This window comes from Sapajus apella, unplaced genomic scaffold (genome assembly GCF_009761245.1).
Source record: "Sapajus apella isolate SASKATOON/1434 unplaced genomic scaffold, GSC_monkey_1.0 scaffold24, whole genome shotgun sequence".
NCBI lineage: Eukaryota > Metazoa > Chordata > Mammalia > Primates > Cebidae > Sapajus > Sapajus apella.
Window position 1 is genome coordinate 10,553,668 of NW_022436964.1, and position 26,468 is coordinate 10,580,135.

The window sequence follows — 26,468 nt, forward strand, 5'->3', positions numbered from 1 at the left end:
ACTGTAGACTTGCTAAACACTTTACACTTAGGCTTCACTATATTTATCTTTTTAAAAAAGTAATTGTGCTGTCCGGGCGTGGTGGCTCATGCCTTTAATCACAGCACTTTGGGACGCCAAGGTGGGCAGATCACGGGGTCAAGAGATTGAGACCTTGGTGAAACCCTATCTCTACTAAAAAATACAAAAATTAGTTGGGTGTGGGGGCATGCGCCTGTAGTCCCAGCTACTCGGGAGGCTGAGGCAGGAGAATTGCTTGAACCTGGGAGGCGGAGGTTGCAGTGAGCAGAGATTGGGCCACTGCACTCCAGCCTGGCGCCTGGCGACACAAGGAGACTCTGTCTCAAAAAAAAAAAAAAAAAAGTAATTGTGCTACAGTGTTACAATTGCTATGTCATAACTAGGAGATAGGTATTTTTCAGCTCTATTATAAATTTATGGTACTCCCATCAGACCAAAATGTAGCACATGACTGTATTATATATTTCATTATTTAACATGCATCTTTTTATTATTTCTATGTCTGTACTGCCACAACTCATCAAATGACATTTAAAACTTCAAATGGCTTGCAACTAGTCAGCAAAGAGGCTCTTTGAAATGTTTAATTTTGAACTAATGAATAAAATGCTTATTTTTGAAACAGATTGTATAAAATTAAATGTTATTCTTGTTTTTAAGAAAACAAATACCTGTTCGATGATTTTTTTTCAACTCTAATTTAAAAAAACTAGAGTGGAGGGTTTCATGTGGGGGAAAAAATTACCTTTTTCAAGTTTCAGGAGATGCTGTGGGCACTTTCTTTTGAATAAATAAAAAAATAAAAAACTTTGGCCAGACATGGAGGCTTACACCTGTAATCCCAGCATTTTGGAAGGCTGAGGCGGGTGGACTACAAGGTCAAGAGATAGAGACCATCCTGACCCATATGATGAAACCTTGTCTTTACTAAAAATACAAAAATTAGCTGGGTGTGGTGGTGCATGCCTGTAGTTCCAGCTACTTGGGAGGCTTAGGCGGGAGAATCACTTGAACTTGGGAGGTGGAGGCTGCAGTGAGCTGAGATCACACCACTATACTCCACCCTGGGCAACAGAGTGAGACTCCGTCTCAGGGAAAGAAAAAAAACCCAAAACTTTAAGAACCAAAAAGCCAAATGCAAAAAAATGCCTTTGCTTTCAGATGCTTAATACATTATTACTTCATTCACCTCTTTTTACTACATAAGAGGATACACAGTCTTTATGCTTCAAGTTCCCAAGTGCAAGCAAAACCAGATTTTCATGCCAGGAACCATGGGGAAGAGGCAATGAAGAATGATGAAGGAGGCACCATGACATTCTAGAAAACTACATTAAATTCAGAGGATAAAGATCTGCAATCTATTTTCAGCTTGGCTTTTAACTTGCGCTATAACTTGAAGTAAGTCACTGAACCTCTTGGGCTCAGTTTCCTTATTTGTAAAATGGGTCTTATAACTGCCTTATATATATTACCAAGTGATTGTGGGAATCAATTCAAATTCAAATAAGTAAACTGCATGAGCAAAGGATAAAAGTGTAATATTAATATAAGAGAAAATTCTCTCTTGTGTGGGTAGTGGAGATAATTAACACATTACAGAAAAGTTTAAAAATTCTGTCTCTGCAAGTTAAAAGCTTTTTGAATGGCAGTTATTGAGCTACTCTCATTATTGCTGTCTCACCAGGTGACCGAGGACTAGTAAGCTGATGCTTCCTCTTTGTAGTTCTTACATTTTCAGAATTTTTTTTCTTGCTATGGAAACAGTTTAAGAAATGACTCCAGATACACAATCCATTTTTGGAACCTGGAAGTTACTGACTTGGTCTTATTGCTACAGGACAGTCAGAGTGAACAATTGGTTTGGAATAATATAGTTGAGTTTGCTCCAGAAAGTGAGAGAAGGGAGGTTTACACTTGTTTATAATCTTAATTTACCAAATATTTGAACTAATGGCTCTGTCATGTCTCAAAAAACAGTGAAGAATTTCAATTAATGTATTTCCAAGAACTTAGATGAAGTTGAACTAGTTAACATAGAGAGGAGCCTCTCTGTCTGTTATCCTATAGAAATACATCAGAGTTAATATAATTTTTCTAATCTCCTCTTCCTCTTCTACCACCTCTTTTCTTCCTTGTTCTTCTTCTCCTCTTCCCTCCCCTCCTCCTCCTCTTCAGCATCATCAGAATCCTACTCAGTTTTAATGTAGTATTTTAGCCCCTTTTTAGCGCAGTAAGTATAGCAACTGACTCCTCCCTTTTTTAAACCTAAAAACAAGATGTTACTTTAATTATCTAAATTAGAATAAACCATAAACTGGATAAAGTCTTGCTTTTTCTTGATGGAAGTAATTGAACAGAAGAATATTTCATGTAAGCAGAGAAATGTGTTATATTTCATGAGATTTTGTAATAAATTTACTTTTTAGATACGATTCTATTGGTTCTATTTGGGGATATCTGTTGAATCGATGACCTAAGATTGTCCTAAGACCAGGACCTACTATCCCTTATATCCGTAATTTATAGATAATCATCATCAAAAACAACAACCCTAAAATCCTATGTATTTTATTTTCCAGTCATTTGTTCTTACATTTGGCTCTTTATAAATGAGTAATCTTAAAATATGTTTAATTTGTATACCACTAACCTATGAATTCCAACATGCATGCATTATTACTGGATTTTTTTAAGCAAGTTCCTGATTTTTTTCTGAATTTGGATAGCTCATAGGAATTTTTATCACTTCATACCTTGAAACATTTCTGAAGCAGCCAGACATCTTCTTTTGTTAATATGCTTACCATAAAATGCCAAAGAAAGTTTCTCTAAAATCCTTGCAAATATCAAAACCATTTCTCAAAGTTCTTAAACTGAGAGATAAAAGTGGGAAGGGGGTTGATTTTACGAGGGTAAACAGAAGCCTGCTGTGATTGTGTTTTACTAGAACTAGGGAGAGGAAGATTGGAAAATTTATTCCACAATTTTTTCCCATTCTGCCATCCTAGGCACAGTCCTGGAATCCCAGACACACATACACATATTCTCATTAGCCAGATGTTCCCTTGATTTAGCCATTCTGAGTAACCTAGAAGCAGGTGGGAAAAAAGATCTGCTTAGTCTTTATCCAATGGGCAATGTAAATCCCTCTCCTGCACCACAAAGATTTGTTTTCTCATCTCCTTTCTCCGTGTATTTTAATACAGTGAATAGAACAATATGTTTCTTTTTGTAAAATGTTACACACACACACACACACACACACACACACACACACCCCTACGTTGCTTTGGGAAAGACTGCAATTTTCATGTAAAATAACTGCATGTTTCACCTTGTTCTCCAGGGCTCCAAATTGCCAATCTTGTGATGCGCTGTCACAACTTATGCGTGACTGACTGGTTACAGAGCCTGCTGATCTATATGGAGAGGTGAGAATTTGTCACTGTGCATAAGCAGAAAGATCAGTCAGATACAGTGATAGATCTGTTCTTTGCCTGGATTCGTCTGCTGCTATATTAGGGTAGCTTGGCAGCTGCCACATCCAATTGTGAACCTGGTTTTGTGGTTGAGAAAACAGAAAAAGACGAAGAAATGTCCTGACAAAGACACTTTGGGGGTACAGTAGCTGCAGAATGAAAATATTATTGTGATTATTATGTCAAAATATTCCCTTCCTCTGTATCCACCACAGGGGTGCAGCAGCAACTTCAGCATCTTTTCTCAGGCATTGCAGAGAGAATTTATATATGGTGGCACTGGGGTTCAAGATAGCATCTAGGGTGCAAGCAGGTGGATGGGCAGGCTCATTCAGAACCCAGTCTGACTTTTGCAGCACTGCTAATTAGAATTAGCATCTGTCATTAAAAATGAAGCCATTGCTCTGGTGCCAGGGGCAAAATATGGTCAAATGACCCTTACACAAGCTGCAATGGTGTTCTATGAAAATATTACAGATTTTGCAAAACTCATTAACGATGCTAAAGACAATGCACTCATTAGATTGGAGGGTATAAAATGCACACAGTGGCTTATCTGCTTTTGTGTTCATTCACTCAGCTGTGTTCATTACTATTCATGTGGATTAAAGAGGGGAAAAGAAATAAGATCAAAGAAATAATATCAAGCCATTATCAATCATATTTAACTAGTGCCCTTTAACTACCAACTTCCATTCACTATTCCGTATCTGAGAGAAACTTCTTTCTCTGAACACTCCTAGCTCCTTAAGGGAGTGCTAAAAGGCATTTAGTTTATTTTTATCCCTATATGAACCTCGCCATTTTAATGATAGGAAGAAAATAGCAAACACAGGGAAAAGAGAATTGTGAAACAGAAGAACGAACAGCTTCAGAAAAGTTACATTTGGGCTCAGTCCTGAAGAACACCCAGTAGAGAGATAAATAATTTTGTCAACAGAACAGCTATCCTGACAGTACAGTGGCCATCTACTATTTGGAGAGATTGTCTCCTCAATTCAAGATTAAAGAAACAAGTCAATAGTACAGTGTCCCTCTTCAATGGCCCCTTTACCAACCCCTAATGCACAATGTTCTTTTCAAGACTGTCACTAACTTTTTAACTTTTCAGTAAGAGAACACAATCAATATTATTCAAGGTCTGAAATTTCAGCATGAATATACGCTGTAAAAAGGAATTACACATCTCCCTAGTTTCCTCCTAATTAAAGAATCATAACTACGATAGCTGATGGATACAACAACAAAGTCAAATGTGTGAGAGCTGGCGCCATTGTTTCTGGACGGATGCTCAGCCTTGCAATCAATTTAAATAGGCTTGACTAGGCCCAACCAGATTAAATTAATTTTTCAAAAAAGTGTGTGTGGGGGGATAGATTTTTAAAACACAACAAAATAATGCTCATTAGAGCTGGTTAACCCTTGGAGAACCACGTTGTGATTAAAAGCATATATGTCAAAGGGACTCTGCTTCTATTTTATCATCATTAGTACTTCTCCAGGTTGGGGCTGTTGCTCTCACTGCCATTGTTAGTAATTTTTCAGAACATTTTACAGAACATTTCAAAAATGTAGATATCATCATATTCCCAGAATGGGAGCAGCTGAATGAGGGGTCCTGTGGAGCTATAAAGTCCTGCAAAATTTTGCATAAATATGAGGAAAGCCCCAGGAAAAACATTTTGACACTGACTGGATCCTCTCAGGGGAAAGCATCTATTATTTTCCTTATGGGGAAGTTAAATTTATTATATAAAATGAATTAGAAAGTCTTTGAACAATGTTTGTGTGGAGTAGAGGTAGCAAACACAAATGCCTAGAGAGTCCAGGCAGGTAGTGTAATGAATAAAGCAAATTCAGTGAGCAATGGAAATACAGAGAAAGTGATGCCCATGTCAAGATGGAAGCCGCTTCTCAGCTCCAGATATGTTGCCTTATGGGAATGGGAGCCCAGATCTATTTTTTTTTTTTGAGACGGAGTCTCACTCTGTCACCAGGCTGAAGTGCAGTGGCGTGATCTCGGCTCACTGCGACCTCCACCTCCCAGGTTCAAGAGATTCTCCTGCCTCAGCCTCCCAAGTAGCCGGGACTACAGGCGCATGCCACCACACCCAGCTAATTTTTTGTATTTTAGTAGAGACGGGGTATCACCATGTTGGCCAGGATGGTCTCCATCTCTTAACCTCGCGATCCGCCCACCTTGGCCTCCCAAAGTGCTGAGATTACAGGCGTGAGCCCCTGTGCCTGGCCTCTCCTAGTGTTTTGAAAGAGAAACTGAAAATCTGAATTTTTGCAATGTTTCCTAATTTTAAATGAAGACCACTTATTTAAAGTGAACCCAACAAAAACTAACATATATACATATCTTAGTTTATATATGTATATATACACACACACATACACATACATGGAATTCATCACACCAGCTGCCATTTTTAGCTCATGGAATATGTTACTACACTATCCACGTTTACTAAGGGTCTCCTGAAGGATATGTTGGATATGTTGAAGATAAGAATTTTACTCCTAGAGAGTATGATGTATAGCTGAATCAATAAGGAAAGTAGCAATGTACAGTAAAGCATTGCATTCTTCACTCTGATTAGCAGTAGTAATAAGACTAAAATAGGTTTTTGTGGAATAAAGACTAGGAGGAGTGAAGGAGAGTGGGAAGGGAAAATAGAAATGAAACTTAGAGTGGTGCTTTGGAGCAGGATATCAGAACTGATCACTAAGAAAATGTGGGGAGAGCGGGAGAATCTGTTAGATTTGAATGATCTTCAAAGATATACACATCTATGTGATGTGACTGTTGTTAAAATAGGATTACATTTACATTTAGTCACTTCCCTCATGTGTAGAATAGCATAGGAAAGAATGATATTAATATTATTCAAGTTTAATTCTTAGAAACTAATATTGACTTTAGAGATCATAAATAGCTGATCAAGGACAGGTAAGCTTGAAATAAAATTTCTGATTGCAAATGATTTCACAGCATTATATGTTCTTTTATTTTTATTCACAGTAACAGTGTGTCAGCTTAGATAAAAAGAAACACCGAATGGGCTTCAGACATCACATAGCACTAATTCTGATGAAAAATTTTCAAGATGTGACTTTAAATGGCAATAATTTTGACACTGTGAATTTCAAGACTAGGAATTCATCACCCTTCCAGATAAACTGCACCCCATCTGCAAGAAGACAGCAGTCTTTATGAAGAAATCCTCATGTAAAGTTTAGTATGTTTACACTCAAAATTTACTAGGGGAGGGTGGAACGAGAAAAGCTATTCTGAGTTCATTTGTACTTACTTTTCTTTCAAAAGAAGATATCATTAAAAAGTGTAGGGCTTATTTTTTTCTCTTGTATATTAAAGAAGCCAAATAACAATAAAACTTGATTGTCATTCTATTTAAAGAAGGCAATTATGCGGTGGTTATACATATCCTAAGCTCAGATGTCTGAACCTAAGATGTCTGAGCTCTCTAAACGGATCTCGTAATAGAATTGCATTTAACAGAGGGATAAAATGGTATAAAACCCCAAGCTTGGTATTTCTGAAATGGGAATGCCATTCATTCAGGAGAGGAAATTCAGCTTCCTCAGTATTTCCAGATCTTCAGTTTATCTTGGGCATAATACATAGAAAACTGGAAGCTTTGGGGCCCCTTTTGATCTGGCTGTGCACATGGACCTTGTCTGCAGTTGGCATCTTGCACCCATTGTGGGGTAGGCAACTTTGGGGTACTAGCGGCATTTTAAAAAGCAGAAAACTTGACTTTGATCAATTATTGTTGCTTTGATGCAATAATCAGTGAGATCTCAGTGTTTAGGCCATCAGTTTCCATCTTTACAAAGATGTGAGCTCACTCATGCTGACTGATAACTATTTCAAAGTAAACTGCCTCCTTAACAAAATGTTCTCACTTATTGAAGGCTTTTTCCTGACATAAATAGCATCATTAGGGGATACTATATTGCAGGATAGCATCATTAACAATATAATAATATAGTACCTTATGAAACAAGGAAAAATGAAGAGTTAAAAGTAAATTCATTTCTAGAATAAGACTAACATTTGACAAATGAAAATGATAAAAAGGAAAATACCATTTAAAAATATCTCAATTAGTCATTGGGAAATAAACAATTAGCCTACATTAGAAACAAAGCCCTCTTGAGGCCAGCGTGGAAGGGTCAATTTTCTTAATTCATACCTACCAGGAGGAATGACATAAAGGAAAATGAATAATTTCAAGCCACAAACCATAGGTGTTTGTTTCCTTTGCAGATCAGTTCCTTTTGATTACTAGCATAAATGTCAGAGTGACAATTTTTCCTCTACTTGGTCCATGGTCCCTGGATCTACATGACAGAAAAGACCAAATTTCCTCTCCAGGTGACCATATGGTCAATTCTACTTGCAGAAAGCAATGTGAAGTTTTCACAGCAGCATCCGTAACATGACCAGTGTCACCTTTACAGATACTGGCTTCACTTCAATTCCCGGGGCTGTATTTGGCTTCAAATTCAGGGTATACAAACTATGATAGATTTGGCTTTGCTAAACCTAAAGAAAAGCTGAAGAATTTTCAGTCAACTCCCAAAAGGAATGAATAGAATCATGTTTTCTTCTTCAACCACAAAAATCTAATAGTAAATACAATTTTACTTCTAATAGGAAAATAGTTTGCTTATGTGACCTTTCATCATACTTGGACTGGAATTGGGATTTATCTTAGAGATTTGTAGAAACAGAAAGGGAGGATCAGTTTTCAGAAGAAACATGAAGTGCTTTTACATTTGGGATGAGACGCAGGATATTTATACTACAGAATATTGAGTGGGCACGCCATCAGTCTGATGTACTTTTTTTGACATAACTGTGGAGTGTTGATAAATTAATATACAAATTTATTATTTTAAAATTTATTTAAATAGGTTTTTAGGGAACTTGTGGTGTTTAGTTACATGAATAAGTCTTTTAGCAGTGATTTCTGAGATTTTGGTGCACTCATCATCCTAATATACCAATTTAATTTAAAAAATCTATAATTTAGGACAGGAACCAGGGAGCTAGTTTTCATTTCCCTAGGTATCATGCTTTTATACAAAGATATATAATAATAGAAATGACAATATCCAACATTTACTGTGTACTTGTTATGTACACTAGTCACTGTTTAAAGCATTTTAAAGATACTTTATATTAGCTCTTTCAAACATACTATTTATATTTTAAAATAAACACAAATTTACTATTTATTAATAGTAAATTTTACTATTTTAATTCTCAAAAGTCATTGAGCCAAGTACTATTATTATGCCGATTTTAAAGATGAGAAGTTGAGGCAAAGAAAACCTCAATTTTCAAAGATTTAAATATTGGAGAAATGTGCAGTGATCCTACAAGGAGCAGAAATTATGGAGACTTTTTTAATGGTTATGAACTAAATTGTTAAATCTAAGCTCAGTGTTACATTTTTTTTCTAGCTTTGCATTAACTATTCTTAGATTATAAATTTCTTATTTATCTTCTTTATTCTTCTGTTCAGTCCTGTTTCCATGACAGACTACCCTTCTTTCCTTTCTTTCTTAATTTTTCTATAACAAGTCAACCTTTAGAAGTCCTTGGGTTTTAATGTCTCTTCCCTGTATCAAGAGAAATAAATGCTATTATCTAAAAGTCCATGCTTGGAAATTCTGTAATCGCAGGAGGAATTTTTCTTAATTATGAAATATTTGGTTGTTGCAATAATACTTCCTCTACTCTTTAACCATCTTCATAGATAATGAATAGGGCACCTTTCCCTAAAATGGTTGTCAATCAGAGAGAGTTCAATCAACCATTTTTTGAAAGAAGCTTCAAGAATTTGAATTCTGCTGGTCCGAAATCTTAGCTCCAACACTCATTGAGTGAGTACATAAGCTTAGGAATGTTATTTAACCTACCTTAGTCTCAATTCCTCATGGAAAACATGGCATTAATAGCAATATCCACTTCATGAGATTGCCTATCCAGGGCCTGGGATAGAGTAGGCACACAACAATTGTTGGTCACTCTTCTCACCTGTGCAACAAAACCTAAAGCATAGGACATAGAATAGCACGTAGTAGCTCTTCAATAAATGCTAGTGCAACATTTCAAAAGAAGAAAATAATTTCAGTACTATTACAAAAGAAAATGTTACATTCAGAGGAAATAATTCTCAGGTTGTGCCTAAATGGTATTGAAAACCCAATTATGCTCACAGTTAGAGTGTAAAAACCACTTTAGGTATATCCACAGTCTGTCTCTGTCTTTCTCTCATTTGTTCACAGTTTACAAGTGTAAAGGGTAACAAGACTTTGGCCTGGCACTCTAAATCCTGGATTCAAACATCCAGAGCTGCTGCTTTTCCCACCGCCAGACGGACGGCTGTGCGAGGAGAGATTAGGAGACACTTGAGACGTTGATGCCTGAGGCTTGCAGTACTAACCAGAATAAACATTTTTCTTTTTTCAGTAAAGCAAATATGCAGGGAGCAGCTGCGCTAGGAGAGTAGTATTTTCACAGTTACTTCTAGTAATAACTGCACTTTAAAAGTGTTTCAACACTTGGACTCTAAGAACCCCTCAGTCCCTTTATGTAGATGACAGTTTCACTCAAGTTGGATAATTTCTTGCTCCTCTTACTTCAAGGTCTCTCTGGCCCTTGCCCTGGTTAAAAAAAATGATCTCTGGTTTTATGCCACTGAGGTTCAGGGAAAAGAAAGAGACAGATTTGGAGTTTCTTTTAAAAACACATAGATAGTTTAAAAATAAATGATAGCAAACTATATTTATGGTCATCTGTTGATCGTCTATATAGATCTCTGTCTTGGAAGAGTAGCTCCGAAACCCCATTTGGAATCATGTGAAATTACGTCACCACTCACAGCATGGTGTTAGCAGCCATCTATCTTCAAGTGCATGAAGTCAACCTGCTACCCTATAAACACGCTGCTGGTGAGATACACAGAGAGAAATATTTTGGAAGAGTGAAAACATTCTTAGTCAAAGCCTGGGCTCGTTTATAGTGACAAGATGGATTTGAAGGGACAGCTAAACTCCCAAGACAGGCACAGGATACAGTGCAAAGAGCACTGGCCTTCACGTGAACAGACTTGGGAATCTTAGACAAAACATCAATTGTGGGTGGTTGTGTTCTCGTCTGTAAAACCAGGGGACTGAGCTAAATGATACAGAGCCTGTGAAATCTAAAATTATTTTTGGTGATAATAGATGTTGTTTAAATTTTGTCATAAAAAAAAATCCTTGCAATGTATCCTTCTGAAAGTCTCTAAACCTCTTTCTTGATTTACTATCCTTCGTAGAACTTACCATCATCACAAATACTTTCAATTTTACTTGTTTTTTAAAAATTACCGTCTGCCGTTCCCTTCTGGAATGTAGGTTTCTTTAGGGTAGGGGAGTTTGGTCTCTTTTGTCACTGCTTTATTCCCAGATTTTGGAACAGCGGCTGGCACGTAATAGGTGTTCAGCGAATACTTAAGAATGAATGATTCATAACTGTTCATAATGCAGCATCTTGTTTTCCATAGTAGAGTATGGTAATTAAACCTACTCCTCACATCCTATCTAAAAAATGCTTGAGAATAAATTTCTAATGTGAAATCTGAATAATAATCTAAGTCTTTCACATTGAAAAACGTATTACCATTATAGTAACAGATAACGGTCAATTACTCATGCTTACAGTTTCCAGGTCTAAATCCTCATGAGTCTTTTGGCTAGCTTTAATTAATAAGGATGTCTTTCACAAATTGTCTTTTGAGAGTAGCTGTAAATCTATCAACACATAATATGAGCACTTGATGGAATTTAGCTCTTTAATTCCAACGTTCCATTCAGGGAGGCTTATGTTTGTAAACCTTCCTGAAAGGCAACCCTTCCAAGCTCTCATCCTATGTCCAGCAATAGAGCCTGATGCAACTCTTTGTTGTTTTGTTTGCTTTTTGTTTTTTAAAGCATCCATTTCCAAAAGGTATATTCGCCCCTTTTTTTCTTCTGATCAGCCCATGAGCATCTCCCATCTTTGCCCTAAGTGTCTTGTTTATATTATTGCAGATGTGGAGCATTCTGAAATTGGTTATAACTACACAATTTTAAAAACCAGATACCACCACAGCCATACCACAAATCACAGTACATTGAGCATGCAAGAAAATACACCTTCCTCAAGTTTCTGGCCCAAATGTGAGTTTTTGGTAGTTGTCAGGAAGTCTGTGTTGGATCTCTCACAGATGCATCCTCATTAGCTGGAAGAAGTCATGGAAAACTCTGAGAAGCAGGCATTTGATGAAAATAGACCCATTCTATTGTGGCAGCCTAGGCCTGCAGAGCCGCTTCAAAGATGAGAAAGAAACTGTGAGGAGGAGGCACTGAGCAGGGGAAGGAGGAGGCACTGGGCTCACTTGGAGGTGAGCTCCATGCTGGGATCACTGCTGCTGACTGCCCAGTTAGGACTGGATAAGTCTTTTAGGGTTTTCTCATTGGTTGCTCAAACCACAAAGTTAAATGTAAACCTTTTATTTCCTAAGGGGAAAGTGTGTGAGTTAACTGCAGTAATGAATCTCCAGCTTTAGCATAAGAACCTTATTGGGTTTTTTTGTTAAAGTGGAAGTGAATGTTTGTTAAATTACTGGGTCCCCCTCTGTTAGAGATTTTGATTCAGTGATCTGCGTTTCAAATAAATTCCCTTGTGGCTCTGATGCAAGCCAGGAGTGCCTACTACAACTTGAGTGATTCCGTATTAGAAGAGTTTTTGATATTCCATTTTGGTTTCTTATTGTGAAAGGGAGTGTGTGTGAAGAAGCTGTAAATTAGATTCAAAGGCACAAACAACTTTTTCTTAAAGTGACTATATCTCATCCTTGTATTTTCTAACTAGTCTTTTTGCAATTTTCCCCTATACATTAAAAAAATTAGTGATTAACTCTAGTACATTTGCATTTGCTTTCTCAATGTCTCTCAGCCTTAACTCTATGTGAAAATCACCTGAATCTTTTAAAAAGATTCATTTAGTTGAGAATTTTAGGACTCAAAGGGTTCCTGAATTTCATCGAGGTTCTGTTGGAATAGAGATGAAAAACAAAAAACAGTAGAATTCTATACTTATTACAGAAACTGAAAATGTATGCTGTTTAATTTATTCATCTTCCCATGGGAACATCTGAACTTAAATCCGGTTTCCCACATACCTGCCTACTTGCTGTGTTCATAGAGTGAAAATTCTGTGTGGGCATGACATCCTCTTGTCCTTTTAAGAGGGACCAGGAAGAAAATCTGGCTGGTTTAATAAAATATGAAATGCAAGATGGGAAATGGAAGATAATTTTATCAATTATGTATAGAGATAAACCTCTAGCTTTCTCTGTGAAAGAGTAACAATACTGTTTTACCACCCTACTGCCTAACTTTATTAACTAGACTATATAACTGTTTGGTTTCCCACTGATTTCTAAAAAAGGATCTTGGGAACAGGACTTCTCCCGCCTTGATTTTAGAATGAATTTCATGTGGCATGCAAGACTTTAGCTAATAATGAAAAATCAATATAACCTCCAACTCTTTATAACTTCTACATTTTTCTTCCAAAGGAATTAATAAGTCACAGTAGTGATTATGGCACAGAAAACACTTCTTTCTCCATTCAGTTGACAGCATGAAGTATTGCTTATTTTTTGAAAATCAGGAGTCTAACATTGTCATTCTTGATCTAAAGATTATAGCTTTGGGTTAATCTTTTGTGTTTGGTTACCAGCATTAAGAATGTAAATCACTAAGCAGACTTAGTTTTAAGTAAAATTAAATATAATTTAATGAGTAATTATTGAGTACTTTGTATATCCTTAGCTTTGTGCCACAGCAGATTCAAGGTGAAAATAATAATTTTCCTTTCTAAAGGTTTTCCTTATTAGATTATTAGAATATTGAATTATTAGGTATTAGGAAATTAGAATCCAAGATATATTTCCAGAAAGTTTTTAACACATTAAAAAAAATCAGGTTTCCAGATGTGATCTTTGCAGGCTATATAATATTTTTATTTTTTTTAATTGTTGAATATAAAAGAAAGACAAATATAATTTTTTGAATGTGGCTTTTCATATTTGAGTTATAATGGTTGATTTAAGCTTTGATTACTAGACAAGGGAAGAATCAATAATGGTTAAAAAAAACATTTACATTATGCAAACAGAGAAGACACCATAGGCATACTTTGAACAAAAAATAGGATAGGTACTTAAACATTACATTCTTCTATAAATTAGTGGAATCTTTTCATGTATGCATTTAAATCAACATCTCATCTTGTAGAAAGGAAACAAAAACATCAGCAAAAAATAAAGGTAATCAGCTTTTCAGCAGAAGTCAAGACCTTTGGATTTCCTTCAAGACCTATTAAGACTGAGTATGTAAGAGATTATAATGACTCTGCTGTAGTATCAATCATTCATGGCAAGTTTTTTCCCACCAGTTTCAGTATCCATAACATTTAATAAAAAGTGAATCACTTTTTGGATATTGCTTTTGCTTGGACTGACCTGAACTATTCCTCCCTCTGAAATCTCACTTTTCTTCAAGCCTTTCCACTCTCTTCCCCTCACTTACCACCCAGGGCAAACTAAGTCTCCTTTCCTGTGACCTCCTAGAACCTCATGTAAAACCCCACCCTGGCATATCACACTGTACTGGAATTACTGGTTGGTCACGTCTCTGGCTTTCTGTAGATGACGAGATGTTTACCTCGTTCCTCTTTACTCCCTCCAAATTAGCACAGGTTTTGGTACATAGTATTTGGTAAAAGAATGTGGTTGATTCAATGAATAAAGTCATGGCCATAATTTTCATTTTGCAAATTTCAAACTCTGGTGTGGTGTACCATTGACTCATTCTCAAGAGCATTTCACGGCTCAGGAATTAAGACTGACTATGAACCCAAACAGCCTCAGGTGCATAATCAGTTCATCAAAAGTCAGGCCACATTTAATTCTGATTCAAGAAGGAAGATTCAACAGGAAACAAAAGATTACTTATCCTAATTAAAAGAATCAAGTTTAAAAAGTGTTTGGATTAACCATCTTCTAGACAAAGAGTTCAGTTAAAGCTAGTTTGGAAAAAGCATCACAGGTGATTTTTTTCCTTTTAATGTTCTGATTATGGGGCACTGACAATCAGGCCAGCACTTTCATTTTGAAAGCTCTGGCTGGAGTCCTCTAGTTGTAAAATGTTCATGTATGTACAACAACACAGATGTGGGACAAACATACTTTTAAATCAGATCCATGGCCTGTAAATACAGATTTATACTTTGCATCTCTCCCAGTTTATGAAGGTATAAGAACAAGATTTTGCAATCTTTCTTTCCTTAATCCAATGGCAGTTGTGACAAAGTTTTGCTAAAGGTAGAGCTGTTTAAAGGAGAGCATGAGAATGGCCAGGTTGAAGAGAGGAAGAGGAAAATGCAAGCCAAGCAAATGCTTTGAAAATAAATGGGAAAAAGTAGAAGACTACCAAGATAAAATCAATGAAAAAGAGAAAAAAAAAAAGAAGAAAAGATGAAAGGATAACAAAAGAACAGAGAAAATGAATCAATCTCAAGGGACAGAACTACGAGATAATGGGAAAACTGAGAAATGACAGGAAAAAAATATAAACTTGTAAGAAAATGTAAGGGGAAAACCTAAGACTATAGCAAATTAAAAGACTAAATTTAAATTTAAATTGTTACATTAAAAGAGGAGAAATTTGAACGAATCAACAGATAACAACCAGAGTCAAACCTCTAGAAACATTTACCAAATGTTTACTGCTTGTTACACACCTAAACTCAAGTGGGACCATCCCTACCCTATAAATCAGTGTGATGTGCTAGGTTAATAAGGATTAGATAGAGCTAGAAGCAAGAAAAGAGGTGCTCACATGCATTTTACATTCTGCTTATTTTTTTTAGGTGAGTAGTGATTTGCAGTGACACCTCTATTCATCAAAACACTTCCTTCCATTCTTTGGTTGATTATCTGGGTACAGCGGAGCACCAAACAATGACTTTGGCTTACAGTTTGTTCCTCATGAAGGATAACCTACACAGATTCTGATTTATGTTGCCCTCTTTTTGGTAACCATTTTTAAGAACTGAATATCAACACCATCCCCTAGGGAAGCAAGTGATGGACAATGCAATACCTTGTACATAATTTATTTTTATCAAAATAGAAGAATGAGGCTTTACCATTATTGAAGCAAACACCCATCCACTGCTGTATTACCAGTTTGTGATCAGTTATTGGGTTAATAATGTGAACTCAATTTCTCAGCCTTTATTTGACCTATATACAGGTAACTCAGACAATAATGTAATAAAATCTGTATAGAATAATTTTGGCTAGTTGTTCCTGGAGAGAAGGTGAATTCTACTTTCTATTTTTCTAATGCTTGTAAGATTTTGATGTCAGTGATTTCGGATCTAAAAATGCTTGACCTCGATTATTATATGAATGATGCATCAAATAATGGGCATTTTCAGCATGCTTAGTGGAAATCAGTAAGTTCAACACAATGCAGTTCTCCAAAGACAGTCAATTTTTTAGAGGGCTGAAAATGTAAAGCAAATTGAAGGCACGCTAAAATGCAGCAATTTTACTACATTTACTGCTAAAATTCAGTAATTATAAATGTTTTCTGGAGAAAGTTATCTTTCTATTAATCCATCCATCTTTTGGTTTGTTGCAAAAAGGTCTTAAGTGACGGCCAAATATATTTTCATTGAATGTATCAGTGGTGTGACAACAGAAAACAAAGGCCAAATAAGAACAAACCAAGTCTGCTGCAGACAAGAGCAGGAATTGGTATGGGATAAACAAGGAGCATATTTATAAAACATCAAAGGACTAGCAATGTTGCTTCACCAGTCCTTACAATTTTATAGTAAGTCATCTAAAGAAGTTAACCGTGCGTACTTTCATACTATTACAGATGAGGAAACAAGGTATGGTTAAATTTTCTTGGTGCATTCATTTAACAGACACTTGTGACACATACCAATCAGCAATAGGGATAAAACAGTGAAAAATTAGCCTGTGACAACATGAGATCAGGAGTAAGCTGCAGAAGCCTGGTTCTCTTAGTTTATCCACATCACTTGCTCAATAACTTTCCCAGATGACGCGATCATGACGTTTCAGCAGATTCCTATGGAAAAGTTCTGAAATATATTATTGAAAGCTGTGCTACTTACTGTAGAGATATTATTTACTGTGAAGACTCCTTATACAGTTTCAGAAAAGGCTCACTTTGGTGTGTGTTTCATATTTTTGGTTGTTAGGTTTTAAAATCTGAATTTAATTTTGTACAGCGGAGTAAATTATGGCCCCCTGATTTATCCAGCTAAAGGTCATGGGCTAATCCTTTTGGATTATGGTGAAGGAAAAGAAACACTTTAGTTAATTATAGAATGAGTTTGCATGATTTATCACCCCCAGATCTGTTATGGAAAACTTTCAAGGGATTCAATATACATGGGGTTATTTTTCTGGATGATTCTGTTGTTGTTACAGCTGGACTTCACCATCTGAATCATCTTGGGTTTGTGATTAGACCCTTAAGTGAAACATTATTTGGAATAAATTATCTTCCCAGAATAAAAACAAGAGTGTCAGCTCAAGCTTGGTGATTAATGCAGCAGTACAATGAAGTTTTAGTTAATGGCAGGATTAAAAGACCAGGAAGATGCTATGTTCATGTATTTTTCTAGCTTGTAGGCAATGCCAATTGGCATCCAGTTGCCTAATAAACTAAATATAGGGTTAGTCACGTGAAGATGATTGCCTCAATTTAACACCTTGACCTGGTTAATGAATCTGTCAAATCACAGAATTTTACCATTTATTTTCATGTCTAACAGCCTGCAGTAGTGTGGAGCTATAGATAGAAAATATACTATAGAATATGTAAGACTCTAAGGTTAAGGATAATGGTTAGCTCGTTATCAGGCAAGACACAAGATCAACAGAACAACAGGCAGGTTCACCATGTGCAGGAAAAAAAGCCAGGCCCAGAAATGGAAAAGGTGTATTAAATTCTAGGTAGCTGTTGGAAGCCAATTTTTAAAAGTTCAAATAGTATATATTATTTATTGCTATCTATCAAACAATAATACAACTAGTTAAGAACCTGGTAGATTTGTCTGTCAGCTGAATTTAAGTAAACAAACAAACAAAACATTTTTTAAAAGAACCTAATAGATTTGATATTTATTGCCTCATTTAATTCTTACATCGATTCAGTGAAGTAGCACTCATTGGTATCACATTGGACAGGTGAGGAAACAGATGAAGAGGAGTAGGTCCTAGCCGACCCAGAACATAAGTAGGGCGGAAAGACAATTTCAGAAATCAAGGTTTTCAAAGTTGTTTTTCTTTCATTCAGTCTGCCATTCACTATTACACCACAATAGCCATCCACAAATATAATACGGGCTCTTTACATTAACAACTTTATACTTGTGTGACAACATTGCTTGTGAATGACTATTTAGATTTTGTGGCTGCATTAGATGAGAAAGAACAAGAATGTCTAGGTCTGGTCTTATCCCTCCCACTGATTGTTTAAGCCACTGATTTTCTTTTCCTTTTGTACAGCCTTGGAAAAAAATGTCTTTCTTCATCATCTGTGAAATCCTTAAGGGCAGGCTTTACTTATTTTCCCTTCTCTCTCTAAGTCTCTATGTGCTGTGTGGAGCAGTTAGCAAAGTGGGCCTTTCAGTTTTCAAGGATAATAAATAGTGCATTATTGTACCTGCCTCTCAGAGGTATTTTAATTGATATGTAGTTAATGAAGATGTGGTGATGTTCTTAGAAATTGCTGTGAAATGTGAATTAAAAAATGATCAACGGGACTAGTGGGCACAGCTTGTCAGGCATGTTTTTAATTAGCATTTATGTAACTTTCCTATTTCTGGGCATCCTTGGGAAGACACATTTAATTTAAGAGATTAAAAAGGAAAATTTATTTTTCCAAAACGTTTCCTGACCTTCACAGAATAAAAACCAATGAACCCGAGCTTCCGAGACGACAGACTGTCGGGAATTGTAAAGATGATTTCGGGAGTGCATTGTTTGGCGGGAGGAGCTCAGCCTTCCTCTAACAGAAAAGCCTACGTCAGCATTTACTTAGAAAATTTCTTTTAAAAGAGTCACAGAAGCAGTTCACAAGTATCAATATTCCCTGTACAAACTCATATCTTTGTTCTGTTCTCTTGCTCTTGTGCTGTCTCTTTTTGAATTTCCTATAAAAGCTAAATTAGGTCTCAAGGGTTCTGCACCACTAAGCAAGGATCTCTTCTAGTCCATTGTGATGGAAGTAAATGTACTCAGGAGAAAGATGTACTTGAAGGAAAGGCTAAAGAATCTCCCTTCATTGAATTCCCCTGTCTCCCACACAACCTACCCACCCTGACTTCTCTAAATACTTCCTGCATGCATGTGTGTGCACACTCCAACCAGCCCTCAGCAAAGCTGTGCAGTAGGTAGGATATTTATCTGAAATCAGCACAACCTTTCTGGCCCCCTCTTGACTTTGTCAAGATGGGTTGGAACGATCTTTCAAGTTTTCAGGACTTTGAGCTTTTACCTCATATTCCTATGAAAATAAGTTCTGAGGAAAGGATAAGGTAAACTCATTTACTGGAGTATAAATAAAATTCAGGCTGAATTTCTCTGTAAAATATACTTTATCATAGCATTCAAGAACAACCATACTCTTCTTTTGATATACGCGACCCTTACCTTACTATAGTTCTAATGAATATGGTACTATTGGTGTATTGTAAGATTATGAGACTATGTAAAAATTAACTGTAATTCTGACAAGTTGGAGAAAAAGCATATTTTAGGGGACAGATATACTGGATCTTAAAATCACAAAGGACACTGTAGTTCAGGATTTTGGAATTACATGGTTCTAAGGTAGAATCCCAGTGGCACATCTTGTATCTGTTTGGTTTGGGACAGGTTACCTAGTCTATAAAAGCCCCTGTTCCCTCAAAAACTAAAATAACTGAAAACAAATCCTTGTAACAATGTAACAAAAGTATTATCCTGGAGGCCATGAACTTTTGGACTTTGAAAGCTGGAAAGTACTCTGGAGACAACCACAGGCCACATTCTCATTCAGAAATGAGGAGGGCAGGCCCAAGATGTGACTAGCTCAGGCTACATGGGTAAGGGTAGCAAAATACCTCCTGATTTAAATTCTAGAAGTCTTTCCACTGAATCCCCAAAAGATAGTTTGTCTTTTGTGAGATAGCAACGTACCACTGTGTTGGATACTTCTTGTATTTGGGTGTGAGCCACACAGTATCAAATTAAGACAGGTTGTCTTAGGGCCGGTTGCAGTGTGTGGTCATTGGTGGCAGTTTTTAAAATGCCCATTCGATAGAAAGACATACTTCCCAATGTTTTTGAACAATCATCCTCTCGTTACACGTGTTCAATTAACAGCGCCACAGAGGGAAGCTTTCATATTACGCACGACTTAAAGAGGAAGATACATTAGTGCATTTCCCCAGACCACTCACTTAGCTTTGGCTTGGCAAGAGTAAGGGAGGTGTCTGAAGGTTGTGTACCCCAGAAAGGACCTCTGAGACAAATGAGACAGACCCAGAGGAGGAGGTCAGCTTGAAGCATCTTCCAGACATAAGTCTGTAATGGGGAGGTCAGAGCTGTTAAAAATCTGAATTAAAATCCCAGTTTCTTCAAGTAATAACTGGGTAACTTTGGACAAAGGACTTAACCTCCCTGTGCTTCATTTTCTTCACCTGTAACATGGGTGTAATATTACTAATCTCAAGGATTTATTCTGATGATTAACTGAGGTAATTCATATGAAGTATTCACCACAGTGCCTTTCACATAGTAAGTGTTCAACAAGAATTACCTATGATAATGAAGAAGATTTAAACTAATGCCAGGGAACATGAACCTTATAACATTTTTATTTGTATTAGACACTTATAATATTTTTTCCAAGATCATTTCTTTCATAGAGATATTTTAAATATAAATTTTTCTTTTTCTATAAATTAAACACTAAAAAGGAAAACAATGGTTTTGGGCAAATGCCCATTAGCGTATGTGGTTAGCTTTTTTTTTTTTTAAAAAAAAATAGATTAAAATGTCTGGTAAGAAAATATTTCTATTTCTGGATTCAAATATAAGTTTATCAAATGCCTTTCAAACATTACAGCATTAATCTATATAAAACTTTGTATTCAGAAATAGGTTCTGCCTGAGAAAGCAGGTTTTGACTGCTAACAAGGTGCTAATATCCACGCCACCACGCCGTACCTTTCTGCCAACTGACTTGGCTTGTATTTAATTAGACTACAAGATGTTGGAACGGGTATAGTGCAAGTTACATAAGTTTCACAATTTAGATCTCCTGATGTCAGTACCTTTCGTTACAGCAGAAAACACCATTGGAATCATGGGAATAAAGGGAATCTTAAAAATGAAATGATGAAGAAAAACACTGATTTATTTTAAGAAAAAAATGATGAGAGAATTTTATTTTTTTAAATGACACATGCATTTTGCAGGTGTGTGTTTGAAAGTAGACTCAGATGAAATTTTGAGTTTTTCTAATAGAAAGCATTTTTTTTTTTAAGTCGGAGGGAGAGGAAAGACTCAGCTATTTTAGATTCTTAGAAGAATCTTCAAAGTTATGTGTAAAGTATGAGAAAATAAAATATTAATTAGCTCCCATTGAAAAGGGGTTAGCTCCTTCATAAAACACTCCCCTGAAAGAACAAATCAGCCTTCCACGGCTATGTAAAAAACACAATGGGTATAATAATATTCAGTGAGATGGTATGTGAGGAAACATTGCAATTTATATTTGGTAAATGTTGTGTCTATAAATTTTTTCAACCAGATTGCGCTAAACAAATGTAAATAAATATAAGGAAAAAAACACCAGACTCAAATCAAGTGCACCAGGTATGTTGAGAACTGTTAGGTGGGATTGAGGACATTTACTAAGAGACAGGTTTTAGGGCGGTAACTGATACGTCAGCTAAGCTGACACTACTGACACTGAATGCCAAGCCAAGTCCCCAGACTGCCTCTCTGCTTCATGCTTGACTCCTGTTTTTATTCAGTGACCCCTAAATCATTAAGAGGCAAGTTTTAAACACAGGAACAGTCACAGATTTCCTTTTTTTAAAAAAGTTCAAACGTTAGGCCCCCAACATTTTCAATTTATCTCAGCACAACAAAACTCCTATTTTGACATTTCAGCATCTCTCAGTTCTTTCTTCTAATAACCAAATCTCTGCTTCCCAATGAGAACCCCCTTGGAGGCCTATTGTACTGGGGTAATTATACATATATTATAGATGTTAGTCTAAGACTCTCTGAGTCTCAGCTTTCTCATTTGCAACGTAGAGATTACAATACTTCACTTTTTTGTGTGTGACAATAGAAATTCAAGAACAATAAGAAGCCACTTAATGAGGGCTAAATATCAGGTGCAAGCAAAGCATATTATAATGTTATTTAATTTGATTTAACTTTTACAATGAGTCTATGATGAAGGTATTATTTATCTTTACTTTACAAAAAATTGAGACTTAGAGAAATTAAGTAGCACGGTAAGTGGTAGAGGTGGCACTGGTACCTGGACTGCTTTACTACCATGCCCGGGATTGTAACTAGCCCCCCTAGGAGGTCAAGGACCAAATGCAGTATCTGCCACATAGGGCAGAGTCAATGTTAGTTCACTCTCTTATGCTTTATTTCATTTGAGTGGTACACACACACAATTTCTGATGCCAAGGTTTTGTTCCCTCTGTCCTTCCACCTGGAAAGTTTCTCTGTGGTTCTTTGTCAATAAAATTCTACACAATTTGAAGGCTTGGCTCAAGTGACTTCTCATAGAGTTCTTCCTAATCACTGTGATAGTGATCTTCTTTTTGAACTCATCTAGCTTTATCGGTTACAAGTGTCATTTGGCAATGCCACAGTGTGTTGTACTCTTACTTAACAATTTGCATCTGTCATTTTGAAACCTCATGGTTTGGCTTTGCAAGAAAAGTGACAGAATTTTGCAATGATGAGAAGGAGATAGAGTGCCTGTGTCTGAATTCCAGTTTTGCCATTTACTAGATGTGTGACTTTGGACAAGTTACTTAACCTTTCTGTACCTTAGCCTCTTCATCTATCAAATGGATCTAATAATTAATACTGTTTTATCACAAACTTGCCATAAGGATTAACTGAGTTAGTATTTGTTAGAAATTAGAGGCAAACATGACACATAAGTGCTATGATGGTGTTAGTTTGTTGAATAAACACATTTTCTTCCTTGGATCTTTTTCAACAACTATGTAGTGCTTATAGCATAGTAGATACACTAGATGTTTGTTAATTTATTAATTGGTCATGTTTTGATTTACCTTTCCTCATCCACAATTAATTCTTATTTTCAGTGGTCTATTATGGAGAAGATAGAGAGTTGGTGTTAGGGATTCAATGCTGTCTGACCTGAAGGGGTTCAAAATATAAAAGACAAATACATGAGAAGTTATACTTGAGGATTAATAAATTATTCACTATTATGTTAAAATAACTGTATTAAATTATATTAAAATAATTGAATACTATAGCTTCATTCTATCAGCTGTGGTCAAGCGGCCTAGTACTTCTAGAAATAGGGCTCCTTAGCCAATATCTAAGCTTGATGAGGTTTACAATTGTCTTATTCTCCTCTATCATTAATTTTACATATATCTAATTATAAATATAAATATATGTTATATAAATATCATTAAGCATATTTTAAATATATTGTCATCCTCTTAAGGCTTAAATACTTCTACTCATTTATTCAACGTTTATTGAGTTTCAGGTTCTGTGCTAGGTGATGAAAATACTAAGTTCAATAAGACATATATCCTGTCTTCAGGGACTTGATAGTCAAGTGTTGGGGTCAGCAAACTACTACCCACTCAAATTTAGCCTGCCACCTGTTTTTGTAAATAAAGTTTTACTGGCACATTGACATGATCGTTCATTTACATATTGACTACTATGTTTGTGCTACTCTGACATTATACATTACAATGTCAGAGCAACAGAGGCCACATGGGCCACAAAATCTAAAATATTTATATTTGGGGCTTTACAGAAAAGTTTGCAGATAATTGGTCTAGCGGAATGTACTGAAGTGTTCCTTTGAGGAGGATACTGTTTCTCTCTCAGGGTTGCTGATTCTGAGGTTGGTAGTTATTCACAATTTCTGCAGAAAACTAGCACTTTAAAAACTTGGGTGAAATGAGCAGTAGCTATTATCCAAAGCCTCTCAGATATGACTGTGCCTGGTCATCTACGAAAAGTTAATGAAGAATGAATTATTATTCTGGGTTCTGGAAAGAGTTTGAAATAGCTGTTGGCCGAGTACTTGACTGATGCAGTTCCTAAGCAATAAGGATAACAGGTGAATACAGACCTGAAGAACCATGGCAGAGCACTCTAAAATGGGGGTCCTATGGCATTCTTTTTTTATTTCAGAACTTTTGTAAAAACAGACTAAATAGTATATACAGTAACACTGCAAAGAATGTAATATTTGAGTCATTTTAGATTTTATATATTTAAGTATACCAATGGAATCTAAATCTCAAAATGTTTTAATAGCCATATCATACATTTGAAAAGAAAATACATAAACGAACTCTTTTACAGAAATTTTATAATATCCACTTTTTTCCTTGAATTCATACTTTCACTGCCTGCTTATAATTTTATTCTGATGTCTACATTCTCATGTTCGAAAGTCTTTTATTAATTACTAGGTTATACCTCTCTCCAACAAAAATAAGTATATATTTTATATTTAACCATTTTTTCTGTGAACCATTTTTTCTCTGTGAATCTTATTAAAATTCCTTCTAGATTGAATTATTATCATTATCACTAGAACACAATTGATAAAAATCACAAAAATATATTACATGTTTTATATTTATTAAGGTTGGTGCAAAAGTTATTGCGTTTTTTGCTGCCGTAATGGCAAAAACTGCAATAACTTTTGCGTCAGCCTAATGCTAAGTGTAAGAATAAATATCAAAAGAAAATTGATCTTTTTTTTTTTTTTTTTGAGATGGAGTCTCGCTCTGTAGCCCAGGCTGGAGTGCGGTGGCGCCATCTCGGCTCACTGCAACCTCCGCCTTCCGGTCCTGATTCAAACAATTCTCCTACCTCCGTCTCCCAAGTAGCTGGGATTACAGTCACGAGCCACCATGCCCAGCTAATTTTTGTATTTTTTAGTAGAGACGGGGTTTCACCATGTTGGTCAGTCTGGTCTTGAACTCCGGACCTTGTGATCCGCCCACCTCGGCCTCCCAAAGTGCTGGGATTACAGGCTTGAGCCACTGTGCCCGGCCAGATAATTTATCTTTTAATAGACCAGAGGGAGGTTTTTACTTTCACTTAATTCTGATAACGATTTTGCTTGACTATTATTTACTACTAGAATGTAATGGGGTTTCACATCAATTCTATTTATATTTTTGTTTTTAGGAATACAAGTGTTGAAAAATTTATTCACATAAATATGAAGAGGAAAGGGAAACTAATTTTGCCATAGCAATTGAACTCACTTCTTCAAACTCATTCTGAGAGATATGCCTCAAATCACTAGCATTCTATTATCAAAAACTGTTTTTAATGACCTATAACTGATAATTAGAATAGATCTTCCTTCAATTTTGTTGAAAGTACAGGAAACTACCTGACTTGCAAAAGACGATTTTGTTCATTCGTTAAAATCACTCATTTTCTCAGCATCAAAATCAATATTTCGAATTGTCTGTTTTTTACTGCAATGGAAGTTTTCTATGTTAGGAACCATGCACATAATAAGATTTGAAATGAGTGAGAGAGTTCAATCTTTCTTTTGTGGAGTGGAAGTGAGATTATTGTGAAGGGAGTGGCAGAAAAGAGGAAGCAGCTTTCTCAGAGGATGCACAAGAAAACTGAGGATCCTAAAGTGATTCTATTCAGAAAACCTTCATATAGTCCTAGGGCAACATTTCTCAATCTCAGTATTATGGGCATTTTGGACAGGATAGGTCTTTGCTTTGTGGGCTGTCCTGTACATTGCAGATGTTTAACAGCATTCCTTACCTTTACCTATGGGACATTAGCAGCATCTTCTCAGTTGTGACAGCTCCACATTTTTCTAGATATTGTCATATATCTCCTGCAGGGCAAAATCACTGCCTGTTTTGAATCACCGCATTAGGGGTATAGGTACTAATATATGAAGACTATTTTAGCAGTGAACATCATAATGGATTCTGCCCTACTAAATACCAATGAGTTCCTAATAGTCTTATGAGCAAATCGAGATTCTTCATTTATCACAGAGCAAAGGAATATTTAAAGTGTTCTCACAACTCCACCAATGAGAATCAATTCATCATCCATCTTATATTTTGAGAACTGGAATGTCCGTGTTGATATTCTTCAACATTCTTAGGAAATGCAAAGTCTTCCAGCTTTGTCAGGGAATAGATATGAGCTAGTTTAATGGAAACAAATTGAAGGGAAGCTGACTAATTTTTCTATATGAGTATCCTGATCTTTCCTCTAACATTTAAAATAAATTTCCCCAATTATGAGCCTTTAGAGACAAAAAGCGCAGTATTAATCCACTGCTAAAGAATTTAATATGGTAGAATTCTTCTTTTCTCAATGATGGAAAAAGTTTTTTTAAACTTCCTCTTCTTCTGATTATTATTTAATCACTTGTATTATTGCTATTTCTAGTACCTATTGTGAATTATATACAGTTCTTAAGAAGACCAGACTCTAAGGTCTTGAGAGCATGGGACTGAATGCTATTCACCTGTGT

General features: G+C 36.0%; 1 protein-coding gene across 2 annotated transcripts in view; it reads right to left on the reverse strand.

The window, feature by feature from the left end:
- RORB (RAR related orphan receptor B) overlaps positions 1–26,468 on the reverse strand; it is a 191,400-nt gene that overhangs the window by 150,331 nt on the left and 14,601 nt on the right. The window contains exon 2 of one of the 2 annotated variants that reach the window (XM_032290914.1): positions 23,008–23,095. The exons of the other annotated variant lie outside the window; for it this stretch is intronic. Within the exon in view, the coding sequence (XP_032146805.1) occupies positions 23,008–23,017 (10 nt within the window). The 5' untranslated portion in view covers positions 23,018–23,095. The remainder of the gene's footprint in view (positions 1–23,007; positions 23,096–26,468) is intronic. 2 annotated transcript variants of the gene reach the window in all.